Source organism: Acomys russatus, chromosome 4, assembly GCF_903995435.1.
Source record: "Acomys russatus chromosome 4, mAcoRus1.1, whole genome shotgun sequence".
Lineage (NCBI taxonomy): Eukaryota > Metazoa > Chordata > Mammalia > Rodentia > Muridae > Acomys > Acomys russatus.
This window is the reverse complement of record NC_067140.1, coordinates 41,369,844-41,392,238: the sequence shown is the minus strand read 5'-3', so window position 1 is coordinate 41,392,238 and position 22,395 is coordinate 41,369,844. Positions and strand designations below refer to the sequence as shown.

The following is a 22,395-nucleotide window of genomic DNA, read 5'->3' as shown; positions in this document are numbered from 1 at the left end:
TGTGGTGCTGCAGTAAAATGTACACACGGTGGGGATGCACAAATCTTAAATGTGTCATACGGTGAGTTTTGACAAATGCGTATAGCTGTATGAACCAAATCATCACCATGGCACAGAGGGTGGCCAGCTCCCCATCATCTGTTTGGGGGTTATATTCCTGCCCAGCCCCCTAAGGACGCTGGCTGTTCTTGTCACTTATCCTCCTACTTTGCTTTTTCTTTACTCTGGTTTTGAGCACAGCCTGATACTTGTGATTAGTCTGAGGCATCTCTAAGCTTCCCAGAGACCAGTCTAAGGCAGCTCCGTCTGCTCATGTTGCATTTAATTCACTGCTCACTCACAGGGTGATTTTACTACTACAGTTTGAATCATCGTTTGGTGGCTCTTGCCTCCTGACTCCAACATACATATCTCTCTCTCTCTCTCTCTCTCTCTCTCTCTCTCTCTCTCTTTCGTGTGTGTGTGTGTGTGTGTGTGTGTGTGTGTGTGTGTGTGTGTGTGTGTGTATGTAAACTTGCCTGGCTAGCCAGTGAACTCTTAAGATTTGCTTGTTTCTGACCCGCTCTGCTTAGTGCAGGCACACAGGGCCATGCTGAGGTTTCCATATAAGTGCTGGGAACTTGAACTAAGGTCTTCATGCTTGCAAGAAAAAGCACTTACTCGCTGAGTCATCTCTCCGGCCATTCCAACATGCATTTCTAATCCTCACATTTTTCCCTCTTTTTCTCTCCTGACTATCACCAGCAAGAAAACCCAACACTAACTGGTCTTCCTCTTTCTGCTCCTGGCAACAGTAGAGGCTAGTGTCAACTGAGCTCTCCTAGGAGCCACGCCAAAGCTCCATAAAGTGGCACTCTTATATTATAGACAAGGAAACCGAGACCGAGAGAGAGAGCTGGAGCAACTTGCCCAAGGCCACACAGCTGTGGAAGCAGAGGCTTTGAGTTCCACCTTGTCCTGCCTCCTGACTTGGGGTTGGGAGTTATTGTCTGGGTGGCTTCCCCTACCTGGGCTCCTTGTCATGTGCTTCTCCCTGGCTCTTTCCCACAGCTGTAGTGAAGAATCCCCCCAACAACCTGTGGATCATCGCCGCGGTGCTGGCACCCATCGCCGTGGTCACTGTCATCATCATCATCATCACCGCTGTGCTTTGTAGGAAAAACAAGAACGACTTCAAGCCGGACACCATGATAAACCTGCCTCAGAGAGCAAAGGTACATACAGGCATGGGGAGGGCCAGGAGCGCTGCCCAGAGGCCCCAACTGCCGTTCTCCAGGGCTTTCGAGCGTATCAAAGACCATCAGAAACATTGCTACAGTCCTCATGCGAGGGAGACCCCTTTTGTCGTAATCATCACATAACACGTGCTTCTGTGCTGTAACTCTCTCCCACAAACACTCCCAAGTGGTTGGCACATAGAGCATCCTCTAGCCATCACCATACCCTCTCAAGGAAGGACTGTTATTATACAGATAGGGAAACCGAGGCACGGACAGCTGGCAGCAAGGAAGACATGTAAATACCTTGGATCCTTAGTATCATTTAATAATTGGATCCACTTCCTGTACTAGTGAGAAGTAACTCCTTCAGCTCCTTCCTCGGGGCGTGGTTAGCCGGCGGCAGTACTGATGGTGAGACTAAGCCTGCATCTGTGTGAGCAGCCTCGCCTCCGACGTGAAGGCGTTACGAGGTTGTTTTGAGGAGGTATCCTGGCCATGAAGGTGGTGCTCCCAGGAATGAGATTAGTGCCCTTTTGAAATAAGCCCTAGGGGAGACCCTTGGCCTATCCCACCACATGGACAACACAGGAAGTGGGCAGTGTCCGGCCTAGCAGTGAGCCCTCACCAAATCCCAGATGTACCGGCACCATAACCTCTGCCTTCCAGCCTCCAGAAATATGTCTGCCTTTTGTACACCTCTTGATTGATGGTATTTTGTTGTAGTAGCCCAGACTGATCAAGACAAGGTCTTTGGGCTCCTACACAAAACCTCTTTAGGCACACAGACTCCTAGAAGTTTCTTATCCCCTAATGACTCTGCTTCAGCCACTGTCATGACATAGGGTTAGGCTGGCAACTACCAAATACCAATTCAGACGCTCAAAGAAAGCCTGGCTGAGAGCCCTGTCCTCCCTCTGTCACCTGCATGTCTCTTCTCCAAGCGCTCTGGTGGCAGGGAGGGTGGACTGAAGACAGTCCGAAGGCTAATTTTCCAGTCACACAGCTGCCTTTGTGATAGTCCCTGCGGGAAATGTCCAATCTGTAATACCCGGTGTTTAAGTAACGCCTTACAATCTGCTGGCTCTTCTGGGTCCATCACCTCATTTGTTCATCACAAGCTGCCCTGGGAGGTAGGTCACAGTCAGGGCAGGCTTCATTATTCTCACTTAACTGCCAAGAAATCTGGAGTAAAGAGATATCAGGACTTGTCCAGGCATACCACAAACAACAGAGCGGTGACTAAATCCTGCATCTGTGTGTGTATGAGTGTGTGTGTGTACATGTGTGTGTATGTATGCATATGTATATGAGTGTATGTGCATATGTGTGCATGCATATGTGTGTGTGTGCACGTGAATGTGCATGTGTGTTGTATGTACCTGTTAATGTGGGCGCACATGCACCATGTGCATATGGGGACCGGAAGTTTATATGAGGTGAGGTGTTACCCTCAATCACTTGCCACCTTTATTCTTCCAGACAGCCTCTGACTGAGCCAGAAGCTCACTGAATGGCCCCAGGCTGGCCGGTCAGTGAGCTTCACGACCGGCCTGTCTCTGCCCTTCCCTGTCAGCTCCAGGGTTACACATATGTGCCACTACACCCAGCTTTTACATGGGCTCTGGAGATCCAAACTCTTCCACAACAGGCACTTTAGCGACCGAGCCATCCACCCAGCCCTCTTGGCGCTTACTCTACAATATACCCACCCACGCTCAGACTTGGCAAGGTTTCCGCTCCTAGCTCTGAACCTCTAAACTCCATCTGGCTGGGTAGACATGGGGCAGCAAGCTACTACTCCCTCTGACTTCCCTCACATTGTAATTTGTGTCAGCCATGGAGCTTGTCCTTGGAGGGTCACCCTGGCCTCGGGTCTGTCTGCATGAGTGCAGCTCACTTGAGTATAAAAAATCAAAGGTACTTTTATTACATAGTAAGCGGATATATCTGTGGGGTAGCTGGAGCCTGATTAGACCATCTTGTCTCCTGAGGCACCAACACCCCCCCACACACAAAGAACGTTGTTCTGTGTCTGTTGACATAAGGCACCTGCTTTCCAGACATAGTGGGAATTGCCGAGCTGTGAAAAATGAGACTGCTCCAAGACACAATATTTCATTTCCATCTGAGCTTGCTTAAGACGTGAGCCTTTTTAGACATAACAAGTAATTACCAGAGTCACAGCCAAATCAGGAATGCAAAACACGCCATACTGGAGTTGGAAAGGGATGCTTTGAGTTAACCCCCAAACCTTCATTCATCTGCTGAGATGAGTGACATTCCTTCTGGCCCGAGAGCCCTCTGGAGCTAGAACAGAGGAAATGTTGGTGGCTCTGCACAGCCCCTTCCGGGTGCCTGTTCCAGGCACTGTGCTGAAAATCAAGCTGACCTATGTTCCATGAGCTGACTGCATGTGCTCCAGTGTGTGGCTCAGCTGGTTGTCTCCCCCGCAGTGAGGGGTTTAACTCCCAACGCCCCTTTGTAGCAGGAAGCCAGCAGAGTGGAACTGCCTGGCACTGCAGTCCTACTTGGGAGAGTCACGTTCACTGCAATGTTTGAGAGACAGAGTTGCTGCATCGAAAGTGTGGGCAGAATTCAACGAATGCCAAGGGGCAGAAGCACAGTAAGAAAGTTAGCCACGGCAACCAATCAGTAGCCAAGGCAGACGCGCCCCCCCCCCCCCCCCCCCCCCCCCCCGCGGGACTTTCTGCATCCTTAAAATGCAGCCTGCAAGCCAGAGGAGATCCCGGGGACCCTTCCTAAGACTCGGTAATATACTTAGCATGCCAAGCAGGGCAGGCGAGTGAGGTTTTTCTAGGAGATGAGGCCAGAGTGAGGAGCCTACACCCTTTCCAGAGACAAGGTACACTGACACACCCTGTTGCTATTGTTGTCAGCTAGGTTTCTGCAGGGAGAGTGTGGAGGGCATGCTGCTGGTGGCTTTTTTTTTTTTTTTTTACCTCCTTTCTTCCTAGGTCACTCCTCTTAATTTTTTTGTCAATGAGTTTGCAGCCTTGCCTTTCTACATATGAAGAGAACACACTGGGAACAGGCATCTTGAAGGAAGAGAGTGGTTGGGTAGAGCCTACAGGGTGGACCTTGCAGGGCCTGCAGTAGCTGGCACAAACTGCTTGGGACAGGTTGTCCGTCCCCTAAGAACAGTCACTGTTTTCCTTTTCCTCACATACTAGCTGTATAACTTCAGCACAGTTATGTTACCTTTGTGCCTCAACTTTCCCATCGGTCAAATGGGGGATAGTGGCACTATGTGTGTCCATAAATAGTTGTAAAGATTAAGTGAATTAAGGTATGTAAGTTGCCTTGTGGTATGCCTGGTCTATAGTAAATGTCACATCCTAATTGACTGTATTGTGTTGTGTACTTTTGTCTTAAAAAGTAATATAACCATCTGCCTTTAAGATTATTAAAGACCATTACTACTGCTCTCGTGCTAGTGGTACTAGGGATTTAGCCTAGTGCCCTGTGCACACTAGGCAAGTGCTCTACCACTAAATTATCTATCCCTAGTGTACAAATTATTATTTTGATTTGGTAAATGTATGAAACTGATACGAGGAATACTGTATTTTTGGGGTCAGAAGTTACAAATGTGTGTCAGATGAGCAATTGATTGATCGTAGGTAAAAGGCTGAGCCCATGGATTGCCCTGAGAGTCAGAAAAGTGAGGAGCTAGGCTTCAGTTTAAACTCTTCACTGTGTTCTCTGTGTACTCACGGGCCCTCTGTGAGCTTTCATGTTTTTTTCCTATAAAGTGAAGACCGATATTTACCTTGCTTCCAACATGGACTTGTTGTGAGAATAAAAGGAAAAAAAAAATCAGTGTTTTATGTGCTGAACCAAACACATGTCTAAGGTTTTTTAAATGATGAACTTGCTAACAGTGGTCACCTTGGAAGCGGCCATCTCTTAATGTCTCTGCTTATATACACTCATACGTAACCTGGACTTCAGAAGTAGCCCTTGGATAAAAGTGTGAAGGGTGAGAGAGCAGCAAGCAGAGAGTGCAGATGCCAGCCGAGCCATCTTGTCCCTTTACTGGGTTACTTAGTCATGGCTGCTGGAGACTTCTCATTCCTCACAGATGAGCCCCTGGTGTCAGGGCAGAAACCAGGCCAAGCACAGTAAGTGATGCCCAGATGAGATGGTGACTCCCGAGGGGAAGGAGGGATGTGGGATGAATCAGTGAACAGTGGCTAGATGTTTTGTCATTCAATCAGCATAGTCCTGTGGGATCTGAAGTAAAGTGCTTGACCCACCCCCACCCAAATCCCAGCTTCTCCTCATAAGCAGAGTGGGGGATCGGAAACTGAGGTCCTTGGGGGGTCAGTACCGGTTATTATACATTTCTGTAACTCCGGCACCCACCGCAGTACCTTGCATATACGAGTGTTGTTTGAACAAAGCTAAATGGAATAATAGAGATGTGGGGTTGTGTGGCCAAAAAAGGGGGTGCATAGGAAATAAGAGGGTGCATAGGAAATAAGGCTCAAGCAAATGTAAAAGTCCTTGAATGTCTTTGCAAAGACTGTGAATGCCACAAGACAGTTCTCAAGAGGGAGTGACACAGGCAGACATGGGTTCAAAGGCTCATCAGGGGTGGGCCTAGAAACAGTGGACCTGGAAAGAAAGAGGCAGCTTCCAGGAATAGTCCAAAAGCTCAACCTAGTGTGGCCAACTAGCTGCTTGAGGAGCAACAACGTTGTCTTCTAGGGACTTCTGCAGGCTCCATTCTGCTCCGTGTGGAACTGATGAAGAAGAGGGAAATGAAAGATGTCTTTCCTTAGCAGTCACTAAGGAAACCCAGTCCCAGGTCCTGGCCTCAGAATGCAATTGGTCGTACTCAGGAGAGTGTCTCGGGTAAACTCACTTTCCAGGCTGAACCTCACAGGGAACTGGAGAGCTGTCCACAGTGAAGCCCCATGTGGCTCTGGTTAAGAAGCTCGGCTGGGCTAGCAGTGAAACACCCCATCATGCTCTGCAGCACAGAAGGGAGGTGTGACACGTTTGTCGTCCATCCCAGAGTGTGGCGTTTTAAATCTGGTTAGAGCAAGGCCAGGGATATAGCTCGTTGGCAGAGTGCCTGCCTAGCTTACATGAGGCTGAAGGTTAAATTCCCCAGTACCACAAAAGCCAAAACCTCAAACCAAGCAGGCACACTCCTGTTGTAACCCTAGCTTCATTACCTGCTGGGGGCCGGAGGCGGGTGTATGTCTGATAGATCCTAACAGGTGTGTCCAACCTGCAACCTGTAGGTCATATGTGCCCCAGGACAGCTATCAATACAGCCCAGCACAAAATTGTAGATTTACTTAAAACATTGTCAAGTTCGTTCGTTTGTTTGCTTGCTTGCTTGTTTTAAGACTTACTTTTGTAACTTGATTGCATACTTCTTGAGTGTGAACTTTATAGATGAAAGGTGACATCTTAATGGTTGGACACGCCTGCACGGTAGCAGATGGGTTTTCTCTACACGTTTTCTTGATGATAATCAGATGGACTGAGACTTAGCAGGGAGGCAAATGGCTATGTCCTAACACGGACTGAGCGTTTGGTGTATGCCAGGCACTTGACCCTGACTCGCATTGCTGACTTATCCCTATGGCACTGCCTTGAGGACAGCTAACCTACTTCTATGCTGCATCCTATTCACAATTGGTACTTTGCAGATGAAGAAACTGGTGTCAGAGAACAGAAGTCGCTCACCCTGGTCGATATAGCCGAGAAGTGGCAGCATTGTATTTTGATATCTGCAGCTCCCAGGCACCATACCGGCCACCTCACACCTGCATGGCCCTACCCTGCAGTAGAAGGCAGCACAGAGGCACTCCCAGGGATGGTCTCACATACTTCTTGCTTTTTACCACTCCATTAACAGATGGCTGTTGGATTTTGCTCGAAACTGCCTCATCCGCTTAGAATTTTAGATACCGATGAAGCCATGCTGATTTCCCGAGATGAATGATATCAGAGGCAGCATGCTTCCAGGAGAAGTTTGGATTTTTTTTTAAGCCCTAAATTCCATGTCTTTATTAATGACTGTGCAGCATCATGCTGGGTGGCATTTTCCTGCTGCTCTGCTCTACTGTGCAGAGGGGTGGGTGTAAAGCAAAGCAGAAAGCCTTCCTCTCTAGTCCTGCTGACTTGGTAAAGTCACACACATGATGTGGGGCCTGCGATATCTTAATCAACATATCCACAATGAGTTGTTTCAAATTAGCAGCATCTATTGACTTAAAGTGAGTGGTGTAGGGTCCTTGGAAGAGGTTCCCTATCCAACACCAGATCACATCTCCTTCCCTCTCTTCATTTTTCTGAACAAATCTTACCTGTGGAGATTCTTAAGTGAGTAGCTTTAGCATCGACGCTAATTTTTAAAGACGAAGCATATTATTGATCTGAATTAACTTTCATAGGCCAGAAAGTTGGGTTCGGTCCCATCACGTGTGTTTTGCTGCCTGTTTCTTTTCAAAGCCGATTGTTAAGAGAAACTTCTCCATGGAGAAGTCTAACTTCAAACTTTTCTTCCTCCTCACAGCCCGTGCAAGGCTTTGACTATGCCAAGCAGCATCTGGGCCAGCAAGGGGCGGATGAGGAGGTCATCCCTGTGACTCAGGAAACGGTAGTCCTCCCCATACCTGTCAGAGATACTCCACAGGAAAGAGACACGGCTCAGGATGGCAGCACCATCAAGACAGCTAAGTCCACGGAAACCAGAAAGAGGTAGGCATGGACCAGATTTGTCCTTTTGTCAGCAAGAGAAATAACTGATGCTCAGAACTGTGGCCCTCAAGTGAATCCCACTGTTCTCTCTAAAACTTCCTTGTGCTTGATTTGAATATTAAAAAGGAGAGCAAGAGAGAAGAGGAAAATCATAACGCCTGCTTCCTTCAGGCGTTATCCTTGTGAGGACTCATGGTTCACCAGCCACAACAATGGAGAAGTAACTTTGTATCTACTGGAACAAACTCGGCTCTGTTGTCACACACTGTTAGCACCTCTAAAAGCAATGCCTTTGATGCATGATAGTAGTGGGGTTTTTTTCCCCCAGCACTGTCCCAGTAAAGCTCCTGCTTTCAGTCAGAGTCACATGCTGAGTTTCTACTATGAGCAAAGCTCTTTGAAGCCATTGAAGATGGTGGCTGACATTAACTCCAGACCTCCACATACACACACACACACACCCCAACACACAGGTGCCTACATGCAAACATTGCACACCACACACACACACACACTTGCACACCACATACACATGAAAATGGGAAGAGAGAAAAGAGAAAGGAAAGATAGCCAGAGCTCCTTGGCATTAGAAGGACTGTAAAAATGTGTCAGGTTGATTTCTGGACCCCAAGGATCTTGTGATGGGGGAGACATGGAGATTGGTGGTGGAAGAGCAAGCAGGACAATGTGTGGTACCCACGTGGGGTCCGAGGGAAGCACAGTGGCAGAGAGCAGAGACAACAAAGACCCACAGTGCTATTCAGGCATTTGTCACACAGCAGTGCTATTGCACTGAACCTCCATGGGTGAAGATGCTGGAGTCATCTGAAGTGGTCAGAGAATTGAGGTGAGCTGCATGCAGAATTTCCCTGGAATTCAGCCCTCACAGTGGTTAGGACATAGTGAAATAGAAAACCAGAAGATGGATTAAAATTATCGATTGCCTTGACTGCCAGGCTCAGGAGGCTGACCCGACTCAATGGGCCATAAGAATTAGCTACTGAAAACTCCTCCAAGGAACAGTGACATCTCGCCTGTACTTTAGAACCATTCTCAAGGCAATATAGGTGATAGATAGGAAAGACTAGGCTAGGGGCTGGGAGACTCATTGCAAAGACTTTGGAATGGCCACATAAAGAGGCAGTGGAGCCAATGGCAGGTCCCGTTGGTTAGCTGAAGCAACACTCCTGGGTGACCCATTCCCCCCAGCTTCAAACACACAATGGATGCTGGAAACAGTTCCCCTGCCCTGCCTCCCTCTCCTCTCCTTCCCTTTGTATGATCTGCTTGCTTGGTGTTTACCAAACACTACAGCTATCCCAGAGAACAAGACAAACTTTCTATTTCTGTGGAACTTAGAATGTGGTATGGAGAGAGAGGGAGGGGGAGAGCTACTTTAGATAAGGGATCAGGGACGACCCTTCTGATTAGTGGCATTTGAAAAGATACCATTGACTGACATGATAAGTCAGCTACAGAGCTGCCAGGGGAGGAATGTTCCAATCAGATGGAGCAGGGCGTGCAAAGTTCAGAGGAGGGAAATTCTTGACATGCCTGAAGCAGAGCAATCCGGCCAAGAAGGCTGGTGTGTACCAGGGAAGAAATAGCAGAAGATGAATCAAGGAAGCTGCCTGGAGCTGGTCATGTCCTGTATTAGAGTCGATTGGAATTTGTGTTGTAAATAAAGATCAGAAGTCATGGGAGGCTTGAAAAGAGGACTGGCATGCTGTGATATAGAAAAGGTTCCCTCTGGCTCCGTGGGGGAAACAGATTGTAGGGTCAGGGTAGAAGAAGGTAGCCCCAGGAGGCCCAGGTAAGAGACAACGGCAGCATGAATGGTGTGAGAGTGGTTTGACTGTTAAGGAATGCTGTGAAGGAAGCTGGTGACAGGCTGCCCTAGGATTTGGAAGTGCGTTTGCCATGCATTTGTGTCAGCGAAGGCTGGAAGGAGCTCAGCTTGTCTGTCACCTGTAGGTACACAAATGAAAGTGCTGAGAATCAATAACCGTGTCAGGCTAGAGTCTGCAGGAGAGGCTCAGACTAGGAATACAGTTATGAGAGTTGGTGGAGTTCTGTGTTTCTATGAGACTGAAGAGGGTCATCCAGGAGGGGAAAGGTAGAGAGAAAACAAAGAACTCTGAGAGCCAAGTCCCGGGAGCACGGCAGGGATGAGAGATGCAGAGGATGAGCAAGGGTCGGCACAGGAAAATGAAACCATAAACAAGGCTGAGAGTAGAAGCCAAGAAGCCAGGCAATAACATAACTGAGGCAGAAGGGCTGTTCATATCAAATACATAAACTCTGCACTAAAATCAATCAACAAAGTTGTTTTATTCTAGAAGCTCTTGGCGCCTTAAAATGAGGTAAGAAGGAGCAGAGGGGTGGATTTCACCTTATATGGAAAATAAGGTAAAGGCATACAGATTCGTTATCTGGTTCCCCATAACAGATCACTCTAGAACTTGGATGCTTAAAGCAAACCATCATGATTCTGGGTGGGTCAGTAGCCTGAGCTCTGCTGGATGGTTCTGGTTGGCTCCAAGCTGGCTGGCGTTGTCTGGAATCGCCAGCACGTGGATCAGTTGGTAGAAATTGAGTCAGCGAGGCTACCTTGCTGCCGACAGCCTTGCCTAGGGTGGCCCATAACCCTTGGCCTCCTCGCCACATGGGCTGGTGCTCCAGCAGGCTAGTTCCACCAGATGTTTTCACAAGGTGGTTCCGAGGGTCCAAGGGCAGAAAGAAAAACAGTCCCCAATACAAGCATTTCTTAAGTCTCTGTTTCTGTCGTATTTATTTCCTTCCTGTTGGCCAATCAAGTCACTTGGTCAAGTTCAGAGACACTGTAGAAGACCTCCCAAATTTTGGTTGCCCGGAGGTGTGAACAAAAGTTGGGGCTGTTACAGCAGTGGTCTCTTCAGCATGGGAGAGTGAGCAAAGCAGAATGGAAACTCATAAAACAGACGGTTTATCTGAAGGCCTCACCCACTGTGTTACCTAGAGTATTATTCGTGATGATCCTTGCCAAGAACAATAAAGCCATGTTGACAACTTATCCCCCATTCAAAGGAACCTGAAGGGGAAGACTTACTAATTTAAGATGTTGTTGTAGCACTTCTGGGGAGAATAAAAATTCAGTGATTTAAGTCCTCTAGGGATTACTTTTTAAAATTTGTTTGAAAACAAGCACTTCCTGAGTCACCAAGGAGTCCCTCTTACTAATTATATGCAATTATTTATTCCAATTTTTTATTAGAAATGTTAAACTGGGCATGGTAGTGTATGTATTTAATCCCAGCACTCAGGAGGCAGAGGTAGGTAGATCTCTGAGTTTGAGGCCAGCCTGGACTACAGAGTGAGTTCCTGGACAGACAGAGCTACACAGAGAAGACCTGTCTCGAAAAACAACAACAGCAATCAGAACCAGCATCAGCCTTCTACCAGCTGGTGTCAGTTAACCATTTAATGCCATGGCATGAAGCAAGTAAGGACCTAAATGGACCTAAAACAGAAAGCCAATTTTTTGCCAAGGCTTTCTTAAAAGACCAGGCTGCACCTCTGGTACAAACCACTTCAGTGTGTCAGGTTAGGCACTACTTACCCCTGCAGAGTTTTCACTGCTCTGTGTTTCTTTACCTTATAACCAGTGCAACCTTGACAGAAAAGGGATAAGTGTGTCTGAGGCTGTGAAGTGCTGTGTAACAGAAACAGGAGCCAGAATGTGGGCAAAATCAGAGATTGGCCTTTTCTATTTGCTGTGGAAAGAAAAGTGGGATGAGCAAAACATGAGCCCCTGATACTTGGCAAGTCCAGCCTGACCAAGCCTCAAGTACCTCTCAACTTTTAGCACTAAAACTGCTCAAGTCCCCCTAATCCCAGTCAAGGGGTGGCCAGAATGTTCCTTAAAGGTCACATGTGGACAGAGATGGAGGCCACCCGACCCCTTCCATCCCCATTGTTATCCTCACAAGGCCTCCAGCAACTTCAGGCCAGGCAAAAGCGACAACCACTGTCTTCCCTGAGGACGTGCTGTGGGAAGGCTGTGTTCTCTCACTGTGGAGTGCTCTGCCTTCCTCACAAGTCATGCGTGGTCTCTGAAGAACTGAGGAGACAGGAGGGAAACCCCACTTGGGTGAAAGAAAACAAGGAAAGGGCATAAACAAAGACAGACTTGTAGTTTATTTTGTATTTTTTAAAAAATAAATACACTTTACATTAAAGAAAAAAAAAAAAAACAACAACAAAAAAAGAAAGAAAGAAAGAAAGAAAAAGAAAGAAAAAAGAAAAGAAGGAACGAAATGTTTGCTTATGAAATAGAAATGGAGCAATATCAACACTACAGCATGATTTCTATATTTGCTTCATTATTTCATCATAAAAATATAATTTTACTACAGGCTGGCTATAGCATTGCCCAGGTTGTCATATGAGCCATCTCTGTTCATGTATATCTGATCATGGAAATCTAAGATTATCTGTAGAGATTGAATATGTATGTGTGCGTATACAATATATGTGTGTTTGAGTGTGTGTGTGTGTGTGTGTGTGTGTGTGTGTGTGTGCGCGCGCGCGCCCACATTCATATGGAGGCCAAAGTGTCTTGTTTTATGGATCTCTCCTTTTTTTTCTCCACTGAACCTGTGCTCATCAGTTGGGTAGATCAGTTGACCATTAAGCCCTAGGGATACACATGGCTCTGCCCTTTCCTAGGGCAAGGTTATAGGTGTGCACCACCAAACTCAGGTCCTCCTGCTTTCACAGCAGGCACTTCACCAACTGAGCCATCTCCCAGGCCCACTCAGAGCAAATCTGTCAAGAATCAGCTTTCTGATTTCCCCATCTTGCCACATGAGTTTCCTCATTCCGGCTACCTGTGGACTGACTGTAGGCTCTCCCAGAATGGGTCTCAGTATTTAGTCACTGCTAGGCTGCCTGATAGGTGTTTGTGACCCTTTCCTCCTGTCTGGAGTCTTGGCGATTCTGTCGTGTTCATCTGTGGCTGGGGTTTATGGGCCAGGTCAAGGCTGATGGATAATCAGCCTCATAGGAACAGACATTTGAACCGTACTCTTAAATTAGTGATGAGCCACACTGTTTAGAAATTGGTGAGTCCTTATCCAAGTTCCACGTCTACCCACAGCTCCAGGAAGGGGACCATTGACTTTCGTAACCTTAAATCTCAAGCTCACAGCTGATGTGTATTAGCTTTCAAAGGTACTTATACTCCTGCCATGCAAACATGTACGTCACACACTATAATAAAGCGCGCGCACACACACACACACACACACACACACACACACACACACACATACACACACATGAGAGCATACACTATAATCTATTTTGACCAGGAGCTTTGAGGCACATAGAGGGGAGCAAAGAATAAGGCAGATTGGATTTTTTTTTTCTCTACAGAAATGTGCTCATTGACACCTTTCCTTGGGGTGAATGAAACATCAGAAAATTCTTTCAGGATCAAATGGGGAAAGGGTATGAAAATGTTACAAAAATCACTAAGCAGCTTACAAATATAAAATAGATTACAGAATGCTCCCTCTGCCCCAGAGTTAAGTGACAATCTTGTTATCCAATAAAGCCAGCTGGAGAGTAGGTGCTGTTAGCTCTCAGATTCTGCAAACAATTCAAGGGCGTATGTCTCCTTTCTGTCTCTTTCTTTGTCTCAATGTGTGTGTCCTCCCAACACATATAACCTGCATTCAGTGATCAAATAGCTGTTGGGGACACACACACACACACACACACACACACACACACACACACTGTATTCAATCAATTAATGCCTGACCCATATTTCCCACCTATAACCTAATGTGGCAGGATGTTAAAGGTTTTTCAGCCACAGAAGTTGGGAGTGAAGCCAAATGAATCCATGACAGAAGTGATCAGAGCCTCTGCCATGCTACCACAACTAGAGGCACCCAGGGAAGGAATGCCATGAACATTTCCTGTGTGCAGATGTTCTTGGGTCCTACAGAACATATTTGGCAGGTGCTGACTCATCCCTCAGACATCCTAACCATCACTCTTGGTGACTTTTAGGGCGCTGTCTTAGTTAGGATTTCTATTGCTGTGATGAAACACCACGACCAAAAAGCAAGTTGGGGAGGAAAAGGTTTATCTGACTTGTACTTCCACCTTGCTGGTCTATGTATCACATACTGAAAGACTAGCCAGCACAGGGGCCAACATGCACAGAACCGAGTATTTTTAAGCTCACGCAGGTGGTGGAAGAAGAAGAGGAGGAGGAGGAAAAGGAGGAAGAAAGGAGGAGGAGGGGTGCGATGGAATACACAGTTCCCTCCAATGGCCAAGGGCATGGATTCCATTCCATTTCCCATTAGAAGCACTAGTTGAGTGTATTTCCTAAACGTGGACAGCTGACAGTAGGACAAGGAATCTCTAGGCATTTGCTCCACCACGCCCCCAGCCCTGGAGGTCAGTCTTTTTACTTAGTCTACCCCCAGGTGAGTTGTGAGGCATGAGGGTGAGCACACCTCCAGAGGCAGCAGAGTCTCAGGAGCTCATTTTCCCAGAGTTCTGCAGGTGAGAATCCATCCTGAAGGAGTGAAGGTCCTGTGACTTGCTCCTATCTGAGGTTGCTGCCTGAGACACTGAAGCAAGGATGTTCTGGGGTGAGGGTAACTTGTCATCACTCACTACCTTGGCCTCCATGACTTTCACATTTCTAGCTCTCTGACTAAGGCAGGCCATCTCCAGATCAGGGACCATTATTATGACGAACAACCAGGTTTGGAGGCTCTCTACACAGTCCCGGGCACATAGTAGGTGCCCCAGTAGTTTGTCAATAGCATCTGCCCCAGTCAGATGTCAATAGACTCATACACCTGGCACGATGCTTTGCACAGAAAAAGCCAATGGAAAGGGTTCTCCTGGAGGAATGTGCGGCTGAAATTAATGTTTTGAAATATGGGTAGCTACCAGTCAAGAGTGTGCAGGCGTGCAGAGCTGACAAAGTGAAGATTCTGTGTGGTGGGGAGACGTAACCTGAAATCGGCATGTAGGTCTGTGCTGTGGCATGTAGCCAGAGAGAACTGTGTCTTGTGCATGGCTAAAGATGTTCCTATGACCCAAACACTCAACATCCAGAGAGCCGTGTAAAGGGAGGGGGCCCGCCCAGACAGGATCATTCCGACGACCTCTGAAGCCACCGAGATAGGTAATGGATTAATGAGCCAGATGAGACTAGGGCTGGGCTCACAGAGCTTGTCAGGAAAGCTAGAGCAGCAAAGGCTCTCCAGAACACCTGCCGCCTCACCTCTAAGCCAGCGAGCGTAGGTGTGGGTGGCTTTTGTTTCTTTTGTCTCTTGTATCATTTCTTCTTTGCCACTGAGACTGGAATGAAAGGCTGCAGACATAAACTGTGAAAATAAAATAACCTTGAGAGGAGGCTGTTCTGGTCGAAACTTACTGTCTACCCTGTTGCTATGGTTACCTCCAGCAGGTCGCCCAGTGAGAATGGCTCTGTCATCAGCCACGAATCAGGGAAGCCCAGCTCAGGGAGGCGCTCCCCTCAGAATGGAATGACACAGCAGAAAGTGACAAAGGAGGAGACCAGGAAGAGAACGGGTGAGAAGCCTCCCTACCCAGGACCTTCCCCGCCTCTCCCATGTAAGCACACGCACATGCTTGCACACGTATGCACACACTTACACCCAGTGTGCGCTCACCCCAGGCCTCTCTATTCATGCCCTATGAGGCCTGGAGTCTGCTGTGAACTTGGAGTGATTTCTGGATCCTTCTCTGAATCTGTCTGTCTTGCCTCCTCAGCCCCCATTTGTAAAGAAACATATACTTCCTGAGGGGGGAGAATGTTTCAGAACAAAGTGATGCTTGTTTAGAGCCTTAGGCATGATTTCCAACTCCAAGTCCAACCAACTGACAGATCTACAAAATGCTGCTCCTCTTGAAGGTTTCCCCCAACTTCCTGTACTTAACAAGTTTCAGGGGTTCATTGTGTACTCATGAGTCCAGAGAGTCTAACTAACAGGTCTGTCATTAAAAAAAAAAAAAAAAAAAAAAAGGTATTGTAATAAAAAAGCAAATCAACCTTGCTGGACATGGTGCTGTATTCAGCTGTAATCCCAGCTACTTAGGAGCCTGAGGCAGAAGGATCAAAAGTTTGAGGCTCATCTGTACAGCTTAGTGAGACCGTACTTCAAAATTACACATCACAGTGGGGGGATGCCTGCATCACCCTAAGTTCAACCCCCAGTACCCCTAGTTAATTAATTAAATAAGCTGTATGACTGATGTTTCATCTCACTCAGGAAGTAAGTGTTAAACACAAACGTTGTTAATATAATGTATATTTGGTTGGAACAAAGGAAGGAAGAAATCAACACTGAATGGAAAGGTGGGGAAAGCAGCAGTGCATCCCTCATCAGCTGGCCAGGCTACAAAAAGAACTGAGCTCTTTGTATGTGAATATGGCCCCTGTGGAGTATTCAAATACTACCGCCTACTGGCTTAGTGTCCAATTAAAGCCAGAGTAACTAAGGTTAATTAATGCATGTTAATATACAGACCATTCTTATTTTCCACTAGGTTTATTGCAGCTATAGCTTCTACTCTTGTTCTCTGGTGAATTTGAACTTGAAAAAGAAAACATGCTGGTTTTGCCAGTAAAATGTCTGCTGTAGGTCTTCGGGGTTCCATGGCCTCACTAATTACCGTAGCTTCCAGGCAATTAGAGCCCATTTCATGAAGATGTTTAAATATAGGTGAGGAGGATGGATGAAACAGATAGGCATTTGAAACAAACAAACAGAACCAAACCAGCTTGATGGCAAGTGTGGTGACTCATGCCTGTAATCCCAGCACTCAGGATTTGAGGTAGGAAGATTACCATGAGTTCAAGAACACCTGTCTCAATAAATAAATAAATAAATAAAAATAAACAAATAAGATGTTAATTAATTAACAAGTACAGGTACTTGAACTTCTAAGCCAAATGCAACATTACCTCCAGGAAAGGGGGTTTATTTACAGGACTATGGTTGAGGGGTTGCTTACAGGAGCAGAAATGACTCGCAGACAGCTGCATCACCAAAGCCCACTGCAGCATGGGAGACAGTTCACAAAAGCAAGGAACCTGGAGCACGCTGCACGGCTTGCAGGCATCTCAACAGGTTGCAGAATGTGCCTTCCAAGAGACTCAAATTTCTAGGCAGTTTGGCTGGTTTCTGCTTCTCCCAGGTAGCTGGTGTGGTCTCAAGAGCCTTCTCTGCAGCTTGGCTTGTCTGAGCGTCTGTAGACTTTATCATTTACTCTTGGGAAAGGGGCCTAGTGAAACTGGTCAGTTTCAGGGACTCCCTGAAGCTATTTTGAGTTGTTTGCCTTCTGGCTTAAGTAGCATGGGGTCTTTAAACCTCAGAGGAAACTGCTAAGTGCCAGGTAACAACCATTAACTAGGGGCCTAAAATGCATTATCATTTTACATAATGTTTGTGGGGCAGAAACTTGCTAATGGCTTGGTGAAGTTGTTCTGACAGGAAGTCACAGTCATATTGGCTTGAGCTACAGTCATGAAAAGAGGACTCACTCACGTGTCTTCTGGTTGGAGGCCACCATACCTTTCCATAGGACCGCTTGCATTCAGAATGATTTTCCTAGAATAAGTGGCTCAAGAGAGAACAAGGTAGAAGGCATTGATGCTATTTTATAACCAAGGCTTAGAAGCAACACTCTCACTGTCAATGTAACTGTCATTTCTCTTCTGGTTACAAAGGCCAGGGCCGTCACTGAGGGTTAGTATCAGGCACTGAGAATGGGACCATCTTGGACACCTGCTGCTATGGAAGGCTTTTGCAGTAGTTGACCAGGAAGATGAAGGTGATGAAGGTGGCCAGGCATACGTTATGCAGTAAAGCTACCCTCTACCCACTATGTACATCTAGTGACACTTCTGATAGAAATTTCCCTTTGTCATTGGCTGCTTTGGTGACCTAGTATTCGCAAACCAGTCCATGAAACTTTTTGAAAATCCAAGTATGACCCATTGCCAGCCTGTAAGTTGTCTTAGCTATGTTATAAAAATAACTGCTTCCTTGGTTTAATTCAACAGATCTTCTGTGATTGTGACAGAGTGATATCTACATGCTATGTTTCTCAATAATTTAAATAGCATCCCCAGTCTCTTGAGCAGGTAGGAGGAAAAATGAACACACTTTGGTTACATTCATATTTTATGTAACACCTATTTTGCTTCCAAGCAGCCTCCTAGTTCAGTTGCTTAAGCAAGCCTAATTTATCTTGCTGAGCCTGCTCAATAAGCTGTCACTTTTACCTACTTCGTGAGAATACGATTTAAAAACAAGTAAGTCAGCTTGATATGGCTGGGCTTGAAGCACCTTCTGTCAGCTTAGCTATGGGATCACAAAGCCAACTTGTGTCTTAACGGCCATCGTCACGGCAGAACGGCCTGTCAGATGGGAGAATTCATTTACCAGAGCGTAGGAGGCAGTGAGTCTGTGTGATCAGAGGAGGTGTCTGTAGCTGAGAGTTAGCATCTCTGGTGTTTATTTCGTAGGTTTCTTTTGTTATAGACAAGAGAATGAAAAACCCGAGTCATGTGAGAATCAGCCTCCAGAAAAGAATAAAATAAAATAACCGCAGCAGTATGTACGGCTAATTGACCCGGGAAACCTTGTCACTCACTTAATGTTATGCAAAATGTGCTAGCTTCATCAGCAAAAAACTGCACTGAAGGTTGCTGTTCTGGCAGGGGGCAGATTTAAGATTAGATGCAGGTTTGGCCAGGTTCACTTTCCTCATTTCTATAAACATAGAGGACAAATTTACTTTTTTCTGTTTTCAAATGTGTTCTGGCCCTGTTTTGAAAGATTTTTTTTTTTCTGCTTAAATGAAACCTTTAGAATTCTTCCCTACTTACTGATAACACAGTAAGTGGATAAATAGTACAAACCTTAAACTTAAAGGTAAGCCATGGGCAGAAGTGAGCTGTGCACAGAGGAACATACTGTTGTCTGTGCATTTTGAGATACTTCGCATCTCAATCCTGTAGTTCCCTATATTAAAACCCATGTGTTTACGCCTGGCTTTAGTGACAGCAAGTGATGAAGAGGAGGGAGCGGGTCTCTTTGACAGTGCTGGCAAGGTGGCAGCAGACGCCTTTGACACATCTTCTGGATCCGTGCAGCTCATCGCTATCAAACCGTCAGCTCTGCCAGTCATGCACCCTGCCTCAGACAGGGGCCAGGAGTCCTCAACAGCACTCAATGGGGAGGTAAGCACGCCTGGCCTGGGTGGAAAGTCCAGCTGGAACACAGGCATTCAGTGATCCTCCCTCAGCAGGTGGAGTGCAGCTTGTGTCCAGTAGCCTCAGGCTGCAGAGGCCATTTGTACCTCTGCACAAGCTAGACCTCAGTGATATAAAATACAAATCACTCAGAGTGAGTCTGTTCATAGCATTTTCCACCTACGATGAAGCCTTTAAAACCCTGTGTAGCTGGGCCTCTTGGCTACTTTATTCGGGTCCCTAGATCTACTACCTTCTCCACTCCAACAGCTTCCACCCTCCAATACTAGATAGGCAAGAAAGAAGGTTAATATACTTCCTGCTGATTAGGGGCATCAAGTTCCTTGGGGCAAGTCCAGTCTTTGTGGTCAGAATACAAGCAATCCAGCAATCCTGAAAACAGCAACGTAGCAATCCAGCAACAGCAAAAAGCAGCGGCAGAGGGGGCAGCAGCTGCCACAGGCTCTCTCAGGGCTCTCAAATTTATTCCCTCTCAAGAGTCCCCAGAATCCTGAACATAAACTGCCTGCAACTGGCAAAAAATCATGCCCCTCCTAGAGCACAAGGCAAATCATAGTCAGCTGCTGTGGACAATCTGGAGCAACCCTATATTCCACACCTGGGATGAAAACAAAAACATATCCACATAACATTACTGGTTTGTTTGTTTGTTTGTTTGTTTTAAGAAACCAAAGCTCTCGCTACAATCCTGTGATTAGAAAATCAAACATCAGCATGTCCCATGAAAGCCTTCACTTACCAGAAAACTGGGACAGAGGGGAGGACATCCTACTGGGACTCTAGATGAGAGAAGCATGGGAGAATAGCAAAGTAGAAGGATCCAGAGGGTCCTAGAAACCTACAAGTAGAACATTATGATAGGCAGATTTGGGCCCAGGGGTGCTGCTCAAACTAAGGCACCAGCCAAGGACAATATAGGCAGTAAACTTTAAACTCCTACCCAGATCTAGCTAATGGACAGAACATTCTCCACAGTTGAGTGGAGAGTGAGGTATGACTTTCACACGAACTCCCTGGAGGAGGAGACCTGGTGGCACTCAGAGGAAGGATAGCAGGTTACCAAGAAGAGACTTGATACCCTATGAGTATATACAGGGGGAGAAAATCCCCCTCAGGAACAGTCATAGGGGAGGGGAATAATGGGAAAATGGGGGGGAGGAGGAATGGGAGGATACAAGGGATGGGATAACCATTGAGATGTAACAAGAATAAATTAATAAAAATTAAAAAAAAAGAAAGAAAGAAAATCAAACATCAGAAGACCCCCCCCCCCCACTTCCCCAATCTCTCATGATTACAGCCTTTAGCCTTTCTATACTGCATGCTGGCATATTTCAGCTTCCATTAGGACCCATATTGTTAGGTAACAAGAGGAGGGTGGGCTGAGAGGAGAGTGGAGAGCATGCTGTCATTTGGGCAGGCAGCTGGCCACTAGAGACTCTGAAGTGACATTGATTTCTGACAGGAAGCTTGAAATCACCCCCTGCTTGCTTTCTAGGTGGTGTCAATGTCAATGTCAACCAACTTTCCTGGGGAGGTGGCTGAGTTGGTAAAGTGCTTGCCACGAAAACCTGGGATGGGCACCCATGGAGCGCATGCATGCACTTCTGCAATTTAAGCGCTGGGGAACAGAGACAGGTGGATCCCAGGGCTCATTGGTCAACCCGTCTAGTTGACTTAAAAACATCTGTCACATCTGTGAGAGATTTATATCAAAGGAAATTAGATAAAGAAAACAGATGATTGACAATAGATGATTGATTAGTAAGTAAGAGAGAATAGAGTTATCTCAGACAAAGAACAGGAAACTGGGTTGAAAATGCCATCACCTCCAACTTCCTTCCACAGAAGAGTTATCAATGAGATAAAAAAAAAAAATGTGAATGAACCTTTACAAATGTTTGCATGGGGCCTCTTGAGTGTATTTACATTATACATGTATGCACAGTTCTCTCTGGTGCTAATGTGTTGAGTTGGTTTGTATATTTCATTTCTACCGCACTATTGCTGCCTAAAGCAGGTGGGAGATTCGCACAGTCTAAAGCCGCTTTCTCGTCACCCCTCAAGGGACCTGCTGCAACCTGTACAACTAGGTATCACAAATACACACCAGACCCTTCCTCCCCACACCCAGAATATGTACGACAGTGTTGTATGTACCCGCTAAAGGAGGGACATTTTTTTTTTTTTTTAGCAGGAAGACTGAACTGGCCTTAAACCATGAGGGACTGAGGTTCAATTACACACATAAACAACCCTTCTATTCCAACTTTTTAAAAAAATTTTAAGTCAAGAAACTAAAGCCTGAAGGGTGAGGTGCTGACTCAAGGCCATGCTGATGGCATGAGTTCAGACACCCTGACTCCTGCCTAGTGTGCCTTTCTTCTCTTAGCACATACTCCAGGCCATCATGAGAAATAGTGTTGTACTTGGAAAGCTCTGTCACCAGAGTTGGTGCTTCAGCTTGTCCACTCGCCTAGCCAAGTGAGAACTGTGCTTTGTGTGTCAGCACCTGTATCCACAAAATGGGCCACTATACATGAAGCACTTAGCACAGTGACTAGCATGTGAACACATCGTCACCGTTACTACCATTTTGTTTTTATTATTGCTCATTTGTCTGTGAGGAAGAATTGGTCACAATGTGTCCTTTCTGCCCCTTAGCTCTGTAATCTTTTCTGAGGCGCAGCTCTGTGTCCCCCCCCCCCCCATTCCCCGCCTCTAAACACAGAAACAAGCCTCTGAAGTTGGCACTAATGCACTGGTAATTGCATTGATTAGGACTGTCTGCCTAGTTAAGGCTCTCATTTTTGACGCCATACCTGGGTCTCTTTGTCCCAGCCTAATGATATGATCATCATACAGACTCCAATATTAGGACAGATCCCTGTTCCTTCAGGGCCAGCTGTCTGTCACCTGGGGAGAACACATGAATATTTCCTTCATTCAGAAATGGATCCGTGCTGCATTTAGGCAGTTAAAGGAATAGACCTTGCTGATACTCAGATTGGAAAAGCCCTGACCCCTTTTCTCTCTATAATCTGCTGTCCCTCAGAGCTTGCCACAGACTGCTTTACAATTCTTCTTCTCTTAGGGATGGCTGATTTAAGTGTA

At 46.4% G+C, this 22,395-nt stretch overlaps 1 protein-coding gene across 1 annotated transcript in view; it reads left to right on the top strand.

Moving 5' to 3' along the window:
* The window catches only part of Kiaa1549l (KIAA1549 like), a 248,992-nt gene that overhangs the window by 176,390 nt on the left and 50,207 nt on the right, over nt 1-22,395 (top strand). The window contains exons 11-14 of the mRNA XM_051144264.1: nt 1,051-1,214; nt 7,777-7,961; nt 15,442-15,569; nt 19,067-19,248. Coding sequence (XP_051000221.1) covers nt 1,051-1,214; nt 7,777-7,961; nt 15,442-15,569; nt 19,067-19,248 — 659 coding nt within the window. The remainder of the gene's footprint in view (nt 1-1,050; nt 1,215-7,776; nt 7,962-15,441; nt 15,570-19,066; nt 19,249-22,395) is intronic.